General features: G+C 48.6%; 1 protein-coding gene across 7 annotated transcripts in view; it reads right to left on the bottom strand.

Annotated features, from left to right (window-relative positions):
* Positions 1-2066: 2066 nt before the first annotated feature.
* Positions 2067-13141, bottom strand: part of FAM168A (family with sequence similarity 168 member A) — a 156957-nt gene continuing 145882 nt past the window's right edge. For 6 of the 7 annotated variants that reach the window (XM_036221201.1, XM_036221202.1, XM_016161471.2 and 3 more), the window contains 4 exons: positions 11630-11772; positions 9648-9822; positions 8224-8354; positions 2067-7557 (listed from right to left, as the gene is read on the bottom strand). In XM_036221201.1, coding sequence (XP_036077094.1) covers positions 8242-8354; positions 9648-9822; positions 11630-11772 — 431 coding nt within the window. In that variant the 3' untranslated portion in view covers positions 2067-7557; positions 8224-8241. The remainder of the gene's footprint in view (positions 7558-8223; positions 8355-9647; positions 9823-11629; positions 11773-13141) is intronic. The other variant, XM_016161477.2, reaches the window with a different exon arrangement.

Raw genomic sequence — 13141 nt, 5'->3', positions numbered from 1 at the left:
GTAGCAGGAGTCTCCTCAAGGGAGTGAGAGCAGGGCTAGGTCTCAGAGGATTTAGCTCTGATAGCTGGTGGAATCTTAGACTCCAGGGAAAGAGGGCTTCTGATTCTGGGTTCTCTTGGTGTTTGGTATACTCTTTAAAGATGGAAGAGAGGAATGCATTTGAAAGCTAATGGGAAAGAGGTCCAAGCACCGGAAAGCAATATTTGATGGCACCTGAGTAGGTCTTGAAAGGGACTCCTATGGGAGTCCCAGGCCTGTTGCAGCTGGGAGCGGGTGGTGGTCACACTGGGACTGAAGTAGACCCAACTTCAGAGAGGACAGATCTTTCTCTTGGCCAGAAACCATGGCAGGGGCCTGGCCAACAGCTTGAGAAAAGTACCCTGAGGGGAGGCTGGGCAGGTGTGCCTTGAGATTCCACCTCTTCCTACCTTTTGCCTTTCTATGCCACAGGCTTCTCTCTGGGGCTTCTCAGGCAGGAAAGGAAGGGCACCTCTGAGGACTCAGCAGACAAAGCTTTACCTACTCTAGGAAAGGGGAAGGAGGAAGACAGAGGCTGGACATCAGGATTTTATGGAGCACCAAAGGTTGCCAAAGTCTAGAATAGGGTGTCTGTTGCGGAGGACTAACGGGCATTGCCAGTGCACCCAAGGAAATGTTCCCAGGGGCCTCCAAGGTGCACTTAGTGTCCTGTTTTGCCAGCTGTTCAGCTATATCTCAGGGTTTGGCTTCTTGGTGTGCCCTCAGCCAACCAACTCCATTTCACCTAGGACTTAAATGACATACTGGGATAAAGATGAGAGAGTGTTCTCTTGATGCCCTCTCACCTGGAGCAAGGTGAGATGCCAGCTAGGTGGAGCCTGGAAATGAGTTTCCCAGGCCAGGTAAGGGACACCCCCCACTTAGGTGCTAGGCCTGGGAGTAATGAGCACTGTTCCCCTCCATCCTCCAATTTTCTGTTTGCTGGAAGAAAAGAGAAAGAAATGGCCCTGGCCTCAGTTTTCTCACCTGCCCCCTTGGGGATGTTGAGGCCAACTCCCAAGAGTGGGATGAGGAGTGGAGGAATCAGGGTCAGGGGTGTGTCTAATGCCTTTGGCCTTCAGGGTCCCACCTTCACCTGGAAGCCTTCCTGGCTTAACCCTCCCAGGATTGCTTCCTCTGGATCCTGGCAGCCTTGGGAGATGGAGGGCAGGTGCTGTGCTCGGGTTGCCTCCCTGCCTGCTCCTGGTCCTCAGCCCTGGCACTACTTGTGGCCAGAGGTGCTCTCCCCACCCACACCTGACAGCTTTCTGCATCAAGGGATGGTGAAGGAGTCTGAAGTGAGAAGGGGAAACGGGACCGTCCTACGGAGGAGGCACGGGGTGAGGTTTGGTGGAAAGGGTTGGAGAGTTAGGAGTCCTGAGTTTTAATTACCCGTTGTTTTCTTTACCCATTGTTTTCTTGTTGAGGATGTTGAACACTTGGAGACTGAGACCACAAGACTTATTTTGTCAGTACCAAGCCCTTCCCTTAGTCTCCCACCCAACAAGTTTACCTTTTAAGCAAGCTCAAGCATTGCCTCCTCCGGGGTGGGCAGCAGAATGTTGGGCTTGGTGCCTGGACTTCGGAGTCAAACCAAAGTGTGCCTTCCAACTCTTGCCTCTCACCAGCTCTGTGACCTTCATCAAGGTACTTACCCTCCTTAGCTGTCCCCTATTGAGGACAAAGCTAATAACAGGGCTTACTTCCCAACATGCTGTGAGGATTACGAGAGTTGCTAAGCATAAAACGCAGTGCCAGCTACATGGTGGGCACTTAGTAGACATCAGCCTTCATCACTCATGGCCTCCCTGTGCTCCTGTATCACACACCTTAGTCCAAGATGCTGATGGCCACTTTCCAGGCCCCTCAACTGTGAGTCCCAGGGAAGCTCTGCTATGCCTTCGGGGAGATATGGCATAGCCGTTACCTGACCAGTGAAAAGTTTAGAATCAATTTGGGGAGAAGCCCAGGGAACTCACTGGCCCAGGAGGCGGTCTGTGTTCCCCTGCCCCAAGAACCACCAGTCTGGTCACCCAGACTTTTTTTTTTTTTTGGAAACTTTTTTTTAATAGTTATTGAATGTTCTACAGCTTACAGTAAATATCATAGTTACAAATTCTTGGCTTCAATCTTTCAGAGCGATCACTATCTGATCTTCAAAACAAAACAAAATAAAAACCCAAAAGAATCCAAAACAACAAAACCAGATTTACACTTCATACACACAGGCGAGGCCATGGGGCTTTCCAATCTTTACACTCCAGGCTGTTTTGAAAACACCTATAAGTTCTTTGATCAAACTACTTGGAAGACACCGGTCAAAGATTTATTATTTTAAATGTTTTTCCTTTTAAAATGTGAGTTCCAATAAAATTTAAAAATTAGATTCCAACCTGTAGATTAAAATGAATTAAAAAATACAAAATCATATACAACACTCTCACAGGGATGTTACATGCCATGAGAACACATTTCTGTCATGTGATATGAAATGAATGCATATGCTTTTTAGTCAGGAGATGGGGACAGGCCCTTGGGCCTTTAAAGGTTGTTAAAGACAACTCCAAGTTGCTAGAGGCCTGGTCTTACCTCCCCTTGGTAAGGAGAAGCTTGAGTCCTACCACAGATCCAGATAAACTGGCAGACCTGAGAAGGTGGTCTCTGAGCAGTCTCGAGAACTCTTTCCAATTCTCAGGCTTGAGGAGGAAGGCTGGAGCCTGGAGATGCTGGTCTTGCTGGGTCAAGCTCAAAGATGATTTCACCCATTTGAATCCTGTGGGCTGGTACTTATCTGCAAAGCTGTTGTATCTGTTCTCTTCAGGAAAGAAAATACCCCTCTACCAGGAATGGAATGGGTAGAGGGCCTCAAACTGCCACAGCAAGCAAGAGCTCTAGTTTCCCTTTCAGGCTTTGTGGCAGCCAGTCCTAACTCCTGTGTTTCTCATTTGGTCACTGGGCTAGACTCAACAGCATGCAAGATGAAAATACCCATAGAAGAAACTAAGGAGTGGGACCCGAGTCTGGCTCAGGCAAGGTTGGCTATGGAATGTTGAAGCTGGCCTGCAGGAATTTTGAAGGCTGGACCCTGGAACCATGTAATGCCTAATTTCAGAAATTCGTTTTCTAGAACAGGTAAAGGACAAATCCTGCAGCCAGTCTGGCATGCCCAGAGAAGATTGCTCTAAGAGGCTCAGGTGTGGAATCTGATGTTAGCCTGGCAGGGTTTCTTCCACTGTGATCCTGCTTTTGGAGGTGGGTTGGGCCTGCAATCCCCTAGGACTGTGCACCGGCATGGAGCCTGCTTCCTCCTTGCCCACTCCACTGCTTGACCTAACCCGTCCAGATTTCCAAGCTTGGCAGTTGGCTGGGGACAATGTACATATGCTATAGTGATGTGGTAGAATACAGGATGGAAAAGCAGAGGTGCTATGTACTTTTAATTGCTATTGAGGAGAGATGCCATGGTGACATCTAAATGATTAATCTAGTCAGAATGTTGTACCTGTGACCAAGACCCAAGCTTTCTAGTCCCTTCCTCTTTGGAGAGCGCAGAGCTGAGGAATGTGATATGGAGGTCTCCAGGCCTGGCTAAGCCAGTGCCTCACTGAGATTCTGGCTGTCCTGTCTGCACAATGACACCAGAACTTGGTGACCAGGGGGCCTGCCCTACTTTAAGCCCCATGTGATTCACTTCTGAAGGCCACTCAGAACAAAGCAAGTCCCTTCAAAGGAGCACCCCTAAAGCTACCTCAAACCTGGAACAATTTGGATGACCAGAGGTAAGAGTTGGGATAAGGAGTAAGGACTGTGCACTCTCTAGGTCCTGGTCCTCACCCATGGGGTGGACAGGCAGTTTATTCCTTCTTCATGCCTTCCACTCAGACCCAGCAGGTGCCAGCAGAAAGAGCAGAGGATTTAAGAATTCAAACCTTAACTCTTCCTCTTCTGAGCTGTGACCTTTGGCAAGTCTCTTTATCTTTCTGAGACTTTCTTTCCATCTATAAAATGGGTGTTTTGGCAATGTCAAAGGACTTTGTACACAAAAAGCACTCTGGATAGGTGTGTCCTTGTTCAATGTTTAGGGAAGGGGATATCACTTCTGGATCACTGTCAGGAGAGAGGAGCAGCAGCAACTGTCCTTTCTCAAGGGGTAGAAATTAAAATTTGCAAAATGTGGCAGATTGTTTCAGAGTCTCACCACTTGGGGGCACTCCAGCTTAGTAGGCCCAACGATAATGAGGAAGGAGGCAGAAGTGAAGGTTGGTGACTTGAACCACCCATACCCCTAACCCTGACCACCAAGCTGGTGGAACTGGGGGGCAGTGGAGTGGGGTGGGGAGAGGGATTTGCATGTGGGTGCCAGCACTGCAGTTCACTGTCATGTTGGCACACTCCTTGTCCTCTCTGGCTTGCTGGCCTTCCTATAATGAATGACAAGGCCCTTCCAACTCTGACCTTCTGTCCAACTTGATCTCTGGGCCACCCAGTACCTTTGGATGATGCCCAGCAGATACCTGTGAGCCTACCAGGTGTGTTCATCCTACCAGAAGCACACTGCTGCCCCTGCTCTCTTGGCTCAGTCCCTTTGCAATGATTCCCCAAGCTTGGCCAGGCTTGTGGATCTCCATCAAAGCAAAAAGGGTGAGGCCAGCTGAACTGGGGCTCTGGTGCTCATATTGAAAAATGCATGCTAGGCCTGGGCTCTTCCAGACCACAGCCTTTCTGCCCCTTGTTTATGTCCTGGGGCCTTGTCTTTGATCTTGAATTACAATACTAGGATCACCAGAGCTTAGATGTTTCAGTCAGTCTGGAGAGAAAGAGACAGCAGACAGACTGGGATTTATTCAAGTGCCTCTGCCACTTATGAGCAAGTCACTTTGCTTTTCTGAGTCTCAGTTTCCTCATGGATTAAATGGGAGAAATAATCTATTTCACAGGGTTAAATCAGAGAATGGATGTGAAATCACTTTGTGAACTGTAAGATACTAGATGTTAGTTTTTGCTTACTGGTGTAGAAAGAACAAAAGTACCAAGTTCATTCTGAGCTCTCCTCTTTTTCCCCTGCTCTCTGTGGCTTTTCTACTCTAGCCCATATGGAAGCAGCAGGGTTCAGGGAAAGCCTGTCAGGATGCCAGCATTCTGCTCACTTTGGGGAAGTTCCTTCTAGAACCAGTATCCTTACTTGTCAGATGGGTATAGTAACTGACCCTATTCTCTCTCTCCCCCTCCCTCTTGACTAGTAAATTAAAGGCTGTGAAGTGCTCTGAAATCTATAAAGCACCTAACAATGCAAAGGTTTCCTATTATTATTTCGGTATTTTCCAAACATGTATGACAATCTAAAACAATCTTCACCCATCCTTACAAAACCAGAGAGGAGGAGGTATTTGCAAAAAATGGGTTAACACTGGAAAATTTTGCTGTTTTAACATAAATTTCTTCAGCACCCTAGAACAGAATAGCTGGGCTTCTCCTTACTGGTCCTACAAGTCCATGGAAGACCAAAAAGGTGGGCCCACCCAACTCCCGGCTCTGGGTTAAGGATGCTGATGGGCTTTGCCCTCCTGGAAATAGCCAGACAGCCTCAGAGGTCCTTCTGGCCCAAGGGTTCCTGATTTTTTCCCTCCTTTAGGGAGACATGGGAGGTAGGGGTAGGTACAACCCAAATTTGCATGAATTTAGAATGAAGAGAGTTATTAAAAGTCCCAAATGTTATCAATGATCCCATTTTGTATAGTAAAATGTTCCAACCCCAACTAGAGGGGCTGCTGGCCCAGCCAAGTGCTGGGTGCAGGGGGACAGTGCCGGACCTCCAAGCTCTTGGCTGACACTAGCAGAACCTCCTGACCCAGGGACCCCTCTTCTCCCAGGAGATTCCATGTCTCCTGGGTCCCATCCTCACCCTCCTCTCCTTTCAAGACAAGGGGCTACTGTCCTAAAAGCACAGACTCTGCTTTTTGGCTAGCCCACCTGTTCCTCCTAGGCCTGAAATCAGTTATAGGATGAAAGTTCCAGGTGTCTTCACAGAATTTCCAAATATTATTTTTTCATTTGCAATTTCTGTTCCTGCCATTTGCCCCCATGTGACCTCTGCCCAGTCTTCAACCCCTGCCTTTGAAGTGCAGGAGGAAAAGAGCAGAAACAAAAGCCCGGATACTGTTCCAGAGCTCCCCAGGCATGGGCACTGCTGACTTAATTTTTACAAAACCAAGCCAATCTGTCCCTAAGTAAATTTTTGTGGGCAAGATGCCCCTAGGTAGGAAGGCTGCATTTAATGCTAATTTATGGTGAGGTCTAAGGAAGTCTTTTCTTCTCTGGGCCTCAGCTTCCTCGTATGTCAAACAGGGGAATGGATGAGATGATTGCTAAGGTCCCTTCAGTTCCATGAGTCTATGAAATGTTTATTGCTATTGCTTTTCCTTCACTATCCTGACCTTCAGATCCACCAGCACCCACCTGGAACGTGGTTCCTTCACTTTGGCTGTGAATGGCAAAAGGTAACCAAGAGCCTGGCCTGCCTGCCAGCCCCAGGGACAGATGGGTGAGCCCTGGCACTGGGAAGAGCAGAGAGAAAGGAGAGAAATGCCATAGGTTTCCACTCAAATCAGGAGGTAGCTCCTTGTCAGAGTGGGTCCACGAGAGCTCAGAGGCCAAGATCTGGATTACACAGGGCACCTGTCCTTCCAAGGCTTTGGGAGGCTGGGATCTCACCACCATGCAGCTGCTTGGCAGGTCTGAGGTCAAAATCACCTTCTGAGGAAGTGCCAGGTCAGTTTACATTACTGTGCAAATCAGAAGGTCTAGGCCCCGACGATTTGGCCAGAGACCTTAGAAACCAAAGCCAGCAGGCAAGCGCCTCTCTCCCTCTTCCCTCCCACAGTGCTTTCCCCCGCAACCCTACCCCACCCAAGTTCTCCCAAAGAATTAATCTGGTTTCCCCAGGTTCCCACCCAGGGTATTAAGCTGCTATGAACACTCCTACCTAATCAGGTGGTTTTGTTCTTGGTCTGTTGCGATGGTTCTCAGAAGACATTTCATTTGTGTCAGAACATGGTAATGTCCTAAACTAATCTTGCTTGAGAAAAATAAAAGAAACAATCCTCCAGAGATGTGGCCTACTGAACAGCTCTGAGTTCCCACCCTGGACCCAAGAGCCACAGCTATTACGCTCTTTAAAGGAAATCATGCCTTCAGCTGAACCACTGCAATAAACCCCACTCTCTACCCGCCACTAGACAGGATCCTCGGGGACTGGATGCGTGAGGAAGGAAAGATCAGAGAGGATGTGCCTGGTCATATAGGAGGAGGCGGGTAGAGCTGGAAGGGCAGTGGGTAAGGGGGGGAAAGTGGGGAGAGGCAGGAGATTAGAAAAAGCAGCTTTTACAAAAACCAAAAATAAAAATCAAAACCGTTAAAGATGCATAAAGTGACCCTTGCACTTCCGTTGTCTCTTCTTGCAAATAGAGGTGCTGCTGCTAGGGAACTGCTCCAGCACCTGTGTAAGACTTGAGTAGTTGCATACAATGTGTGACTCCAGATCTGGGGGAGGAAGAGGAAAGCCATTAGTGACAGTGATAGTCTCAAGGCCTCTTCAGGAAGCCACTGGACCCCCTCCCCTCACCTTGGGAGCTCTCTGTGCCTTCCCAGTGAAGTAGCCTGCTTCCTGTCCAGTGCCGAGAGCTCCAGGAAGAGGTAGGGCAGAGGATTTCTAAGTGATATGCCAGGCGCCCTGTGATTCACTGGCACTGCCTCAGGAGCTGCCAAGGTCTCCCTCCACCTGGTCTCAATCAGAGCCAAAGCCTGATTGAGGTAATATTTATTTGAAGAATGAGGCTCCCAGTTAAAAGTATGAAAACTGTACAGTAAAGAATATAGAATTTAGTACTAGAGGACTGGAGTTCAAGGCTCAGTTTAGTTTTTACTGGTTAAGTGATGTTGAACTATATGTATTTATCTGTATAATAGAAATAATGATCCTTATTCCAAAGAGCTACTATAAGGATTACGCGATAACGTGTAAAGTATCTAGAATAGATGTAAAGTGACAGCTATTATTAAGAGTGATATTACTGAAGCTGAAGCAGAAGCAGGAGGGCAACTGGTAACTGCCCTGCTGACACCTGTGCTTCGGACCAAATCCGGGGCTTTGAAGCAGTTCTGGTATTTAGTCACCCTCCTGCCTCTCCCACCCTGGGCCCCACTCACTTGGATGGGCTGCAGGCTTTACCAGTGCGGGGGCACATAGCTGTACGCAGGGGTCCCTTGGGCCCTGTATGTTGGCATGGAGACAGGGTGTGCCCCAATTGCGGTGTGCTGGGGTGCAGTCAGCAGGGTACCTGAACATCCAGAGAGAAGAGTAAAGCTGATGTGAGGACATCCGAGATGAAAAGAATGAAGCCTTGGCTTTCATGCGGCTGCTCCCGCTGGGGCCCTGTCTCCCTGCCTGCTCATAAACCAGGGCGGCCCCTCCTCACCCTGCTAGGTTTCATCTCCTTAGGGACAGTTTTTCTGATGCTCCAGGACACTCTTCTCCAGTGGCCTCATTTCACTCTTCTGTGTATGCTCCTCTCACTGCAAACATCATAGTGAGCAGGAACTGTTCGTTTACGTGGCTGTGTCTCACCAACCTAGTTCTGAGGGTCTGATCTATTGGCAACTGGTCCCCAGAACCTGGACAACGAGACTGGCATATTCAATAGCTTCCTGTGGATATTCATTAGCTCCCTGACCTGACCTGGGGAATGAGAGGCCTCAACAACTCCTTACGTTAGGGGCAGAATAAAATCCCAAACTCCCACTCACTTGACCCCTTGGTATGCTCTTCTCTCAAAAGGTGACCCAGCTGATCCTTTAAATGTTGGGACCCAAGGCTCATAGCCTTTGCTTTCTCCTGCTGTTCTTTGGAATATCAACTCATCTAACAATGTCCCTAAACCTGCTCCTCTTCTGGCGTCTCTCCCACCCCCTTCTGCAAGGTTCCTGAGCGGCAGGGCTCTGGTTTCATTTCTGGAGTAAGCTGGAAATGGAGAAAGGTAGTTCTGGACTCCTCCTTCTCCCATGCTTTACATTACTGAACAGGTCCCGTGCCCTCCTTTCTGGAACCCTGTTGCTACCAGAGTTCTAGTGTCACCACGACTCCTCTAATTCCAGCCTCTCCCCTTCTAATCCAGCCTCCACTTGCAGCCAAAGAGAATGTTTAAACCAAACCCCATCTCTCCGCTGCCTGAACCCCTTTGCTAGCTCACTGCTGCCTAAAGATAATCTCTTTACCACTTTGTCTTTGCCAACTGCTCCAGCCACCCTTCCAACTTCATACCCATTTCCTAAGTGCCTTGGACCATTTCCGTTCTGTGAACATGCGATATTCTTGCCTCCTGGACTGCCCTTCCCTGTTTCGTCTCTCTGATTAGCCTCTGTTCACTGTTTAAGGCCCAGCTCAATATACCCTCCTTAGTGAAATTTTCCTCAACCCTGCAGTCAAATTTAGAAGGTCCTTTCTCTGGGTTCCCAGAACCCCTAGACACAGGCTTTCTCATGCTCTGCTACAGTCGATTCCATAACTGTGTTCTCCACTCTGTCACGAGTTCCTGGAGGTGTGGGATGCACAGTGATACAGTGGTTGCCCTCACCTGCAGACATTGCCATGGTGGTGCCGGCCACCATGCCCATGGCCACGCCGTTGGTCCTGGGGGCAGCAACAGGTGCCGGGTAGATAGCGGAGGGAATGCTATTGGGCTGGACGACCGTGGTGTGGTGGATGACGTGGGGCTGCGCAGCGTATACCGGCTGTGTGTAGTAGGCTCCCTGGGGTAAGAGAGGCTGAGGTCACACGGGCTTTTAGAGAGGTGGGGGCGAAATGTGAAGAGGAGAGGGGAGGGGAGCTTGCTCTTCCAGACCCTAAGGCAGTGATCCCCAACTTTTTTGGCACCAGGGACCAGTGCTCCTGTGAGAATCTAATGCCTGATGATCTGAGGTGGAGCTGAGGTGGTGATGCTAGTGCTGGGGAGCGGCTGCAAACACAGATGAAGCTTTGCTCACTCACCCACTGCTCACCTCTGGCTGTGCGGCCCAGTTCCTAACAGTAACAGTCCGCGGCCCAAGGGCTGGAGTCAGAAAAGCACTGGCCCAGGGACAGAGAGTCTGGGCCCCAGCCAGGGCTCTGCTTCTTACTATGTGACTAGGGAGAGTTCAATGCTGGGCTCAGCTTCTGCTCTGAAAAATAAGGCTCTAACCCTGTCCTGCCTTGCTCCTAAGGCTGCTAGCACGATTTAATGGGGGTAATAGCTGTACTCCCTAAGCAATGATTTTAGCATTTAAAAATGTATTTTATGGTTTGGTCCTAGGTTTCGGCACCAAAAAAAAAAAAAATGTGCGTGTGTGTGTGTGTGTGTGTGTGTATTTTATTGCACTGTGCTCTATAAGCTCCCTAAAATGTAAAGGTAGGAACCACAATGAATGAAGGAATGAATGAATGATGTGGGTGGGGGTGGTGAATGCCAGAGCACTGTGCACATACACATAAAGGAGTAATAGTGGGAGTGTCAAACTGGTGTGAATGCTGCCATTTTACACATTGGAAAAATACCATAAATGCAGAGCATTTCCCTAGATGTCTCTTACTACCTATTTCCCTTTAGGAAAATAGGTTGAGAATGGAGACAATGGTCTGAGAGGATTTCCCACCGCCTGGATCACGTGGCTGCTTCCTGATCTTTGAGGGGAGCAAACAGGAGCCCCTGGATCGCCTTAATCCAGAGCTTCTCAAACGCTTCTACTAAATAATGACAAGAGACTCGGAATGTGGATTCATAATCCCAAAGGTCTGACGGCATAGTACAAAGCAGTCTACCATAAACAAGAAAAGTTTATCTCAAGTCTATTGTTTTATCTTTTAAGTTTCACATTCTACTCTGTAATATAGCTGTTTTTTAAATTTAAAAAGTGTTCTCTTCATTATTTAAATCTCATATAGAACTGTCACTCCAGAAAAATGTGCTATGTGTATGCTGAAGCCTCATATAATCACTACCATACAGCCAACCCTTCAGACTGCATACATTCTCTGGTTGAAGGCGCCCAGATGGGGGCACTAATGCACAGAGGGAGAGAATACCTTGCCCAAGGTCATACAGGAAACTGGTGGCAGAGGCTGGGCACTTATCTCCTCCCCACTCAAGCTTGCAGACTTTCTCTTTAAGGAAAGGTCAATGTTGGGGAGAGGGGAGATGCTTAAGACAGAAGGGGTCTCATTCTGACTCAACCAATAGCTCCCTATGTGACCTTGAACAAGTCACTCCCCTATCTGGGTCTCAGCTTCCACACTTATATAAAAAGGAGTTGAGCTAGATGCTCTCTAAGGGCCCATGCCCCTCTGACATTCTGGGCTCAGTTAACCTAAGTGCTCTTGTGTGTCACCCCTACTCCCATCCTACCTTCGGGAGCTGAGGTGGAGTGAGGGACTGCAGAGATATTGTTTCGATGATACAACAGTGACAGCTGGCCAAAGCCATGAACTCTCCTTCCTTCTTTTTCTTACCCGCACCCACCCCACACAGGCTGGTGGCTCCTTTACCTGCAGAAGAAGTGGGCTCAGGCTTCCGTGTGCACCTACCTGGGCATACAGATTCTGCTGGGGGTAGGCACTTCTGATTGGATACATGGCCGTCTGATAGGGGTTGGGTGATGGGGAGTAGGGGGGTGGAGCAGTATTACTCTGGGTCGGTGGGACCTTGTATGGTGTCCCCGCAGTATATCCTGTACCAAGGCAATAAGAGAGACTTCCAATTAGTTAACAGAACAGCATCACTGGAAGGCAGCAGGTTCCAGTCACGACTCCCCAAACAAGGATGGGCTGAATCCAGGCTAGAAACACAGATGAGAACAGACAGAGAACAGGGCTCCACCCAGAGGGCCCTGGCCCCAGAGGCAGCTCCCTCAGTCCTGGTGCACAGGGCTGCATGTGTGATTCTGGCACCTTTTATTTCTCTGGGTCTCAAGGCTCTCATCTATAAAATAATAGATGGAACCAGATGGAACTGCTTAAGGAACCCTTGCAGCTCAGACAGTCTGTGATTTTGAGCTACGTGCTGTGAGAGGGAGGGGCACACAGGTGGCAGACCCTCGACCTACTTGCTCTTTGTTGCACTATCTTCTTGTTTTTCTGTCTCCTCCTCAGTACCCAGAATATTTTCCGCTGTTCTGTCTTTCTGTCTTGCTTTCCCCCTTACTCTATGTTTCTGTTTTTCTTTTGTTTTTCATTTTTGGACTTCCCTACCTCATGTTCCTTTTCCTCCCTGCTAAGTTTTAAGACGAAAACTCCAAAAACTCCACAGAAAACACCATGCAGAGATCCTCATCTTCTGAGATGCTGAAAAACTTTGCTCTACGGTGCTGGCTTTCCCTCCCCTTCTGGGGTCTGGGGCAGGGCCACCTCTGCCTGAAGGCCTGAAGTCAGGGATATATACCTGGAACCCAGGCCATGTGAGTACCTCAGCAGGGTGAACAAAAGCTGGGGGTAAGGCTGAGAAGTCAGTCCCCAATAATCTCACAATCGGCCATTCCAACAAATTGTGCTGCTTTTGAGTCTTCTGGAAAAGAGAGTCAGAGCCTATGTTTACAGGAAAAACCTGAAACATGAACGATAGGAACAAGAGCCACAAAATGAATGATTCTGTGGGACTTAAGGATCTATATAAGGGTTTCCTGGGGCTCAAAAAGGCCAAGTCTTTATAGGAACTTTTCCTCCTTTCTGAGTTGAAGAGACAGTGCTTTGGGGACCTTGGCTTTGGAAACCCAATGGGTGTTGCTGGGGATTCTTTCCCTGGTCCCCAGCCTGACTTAGTCTGGCTTAAACATCAATGAACTTCTCTGGGCCTCAGGTCTTTCGCCTACAAGATGCTCACCAAGAACTTTTTCAGCAACATGGTGCTGTTTCTGCAAGAAGTGACTGGAAGACAGACTGGAAAGGGTGCTTTATTGGAAGAGAAGAGATCTAGGCTTCAGTCTGGGCTTTCCCTCCAATTTGCTGTGGGTATTGCCAAGTCTCTGGGCCTTAGTTTCTTATTTTGTTAAATCAGAAAGTTAAAAATGAAGCTTTTCATGAACTAAAATCCCATTGTCCTAA

The sequence above is a fragment of the Rousettus aegyptiacus genome, unplaced genomic scaffold, assembly GCF_014176215.1.
Source record: "Rousettus aegyptiacus isolate mRouAeg1 unplaced genomic scaffold, mRouAeg1.p scaffold_m13_p_5, whole genome shotgun sequence".
NCBI classification, from domain to species: Eukaryota; Metazoa; Chordata; class Mammalia; order Chiroptera; family Pteropodidae; genus Rousettus; species Rousettus aegyptiacus.
The sequence above is the reverse complement of the archived record's forward strand: the minus strand, read 5'-3'. Positions and strand labels throughout refer to the sequence as shown.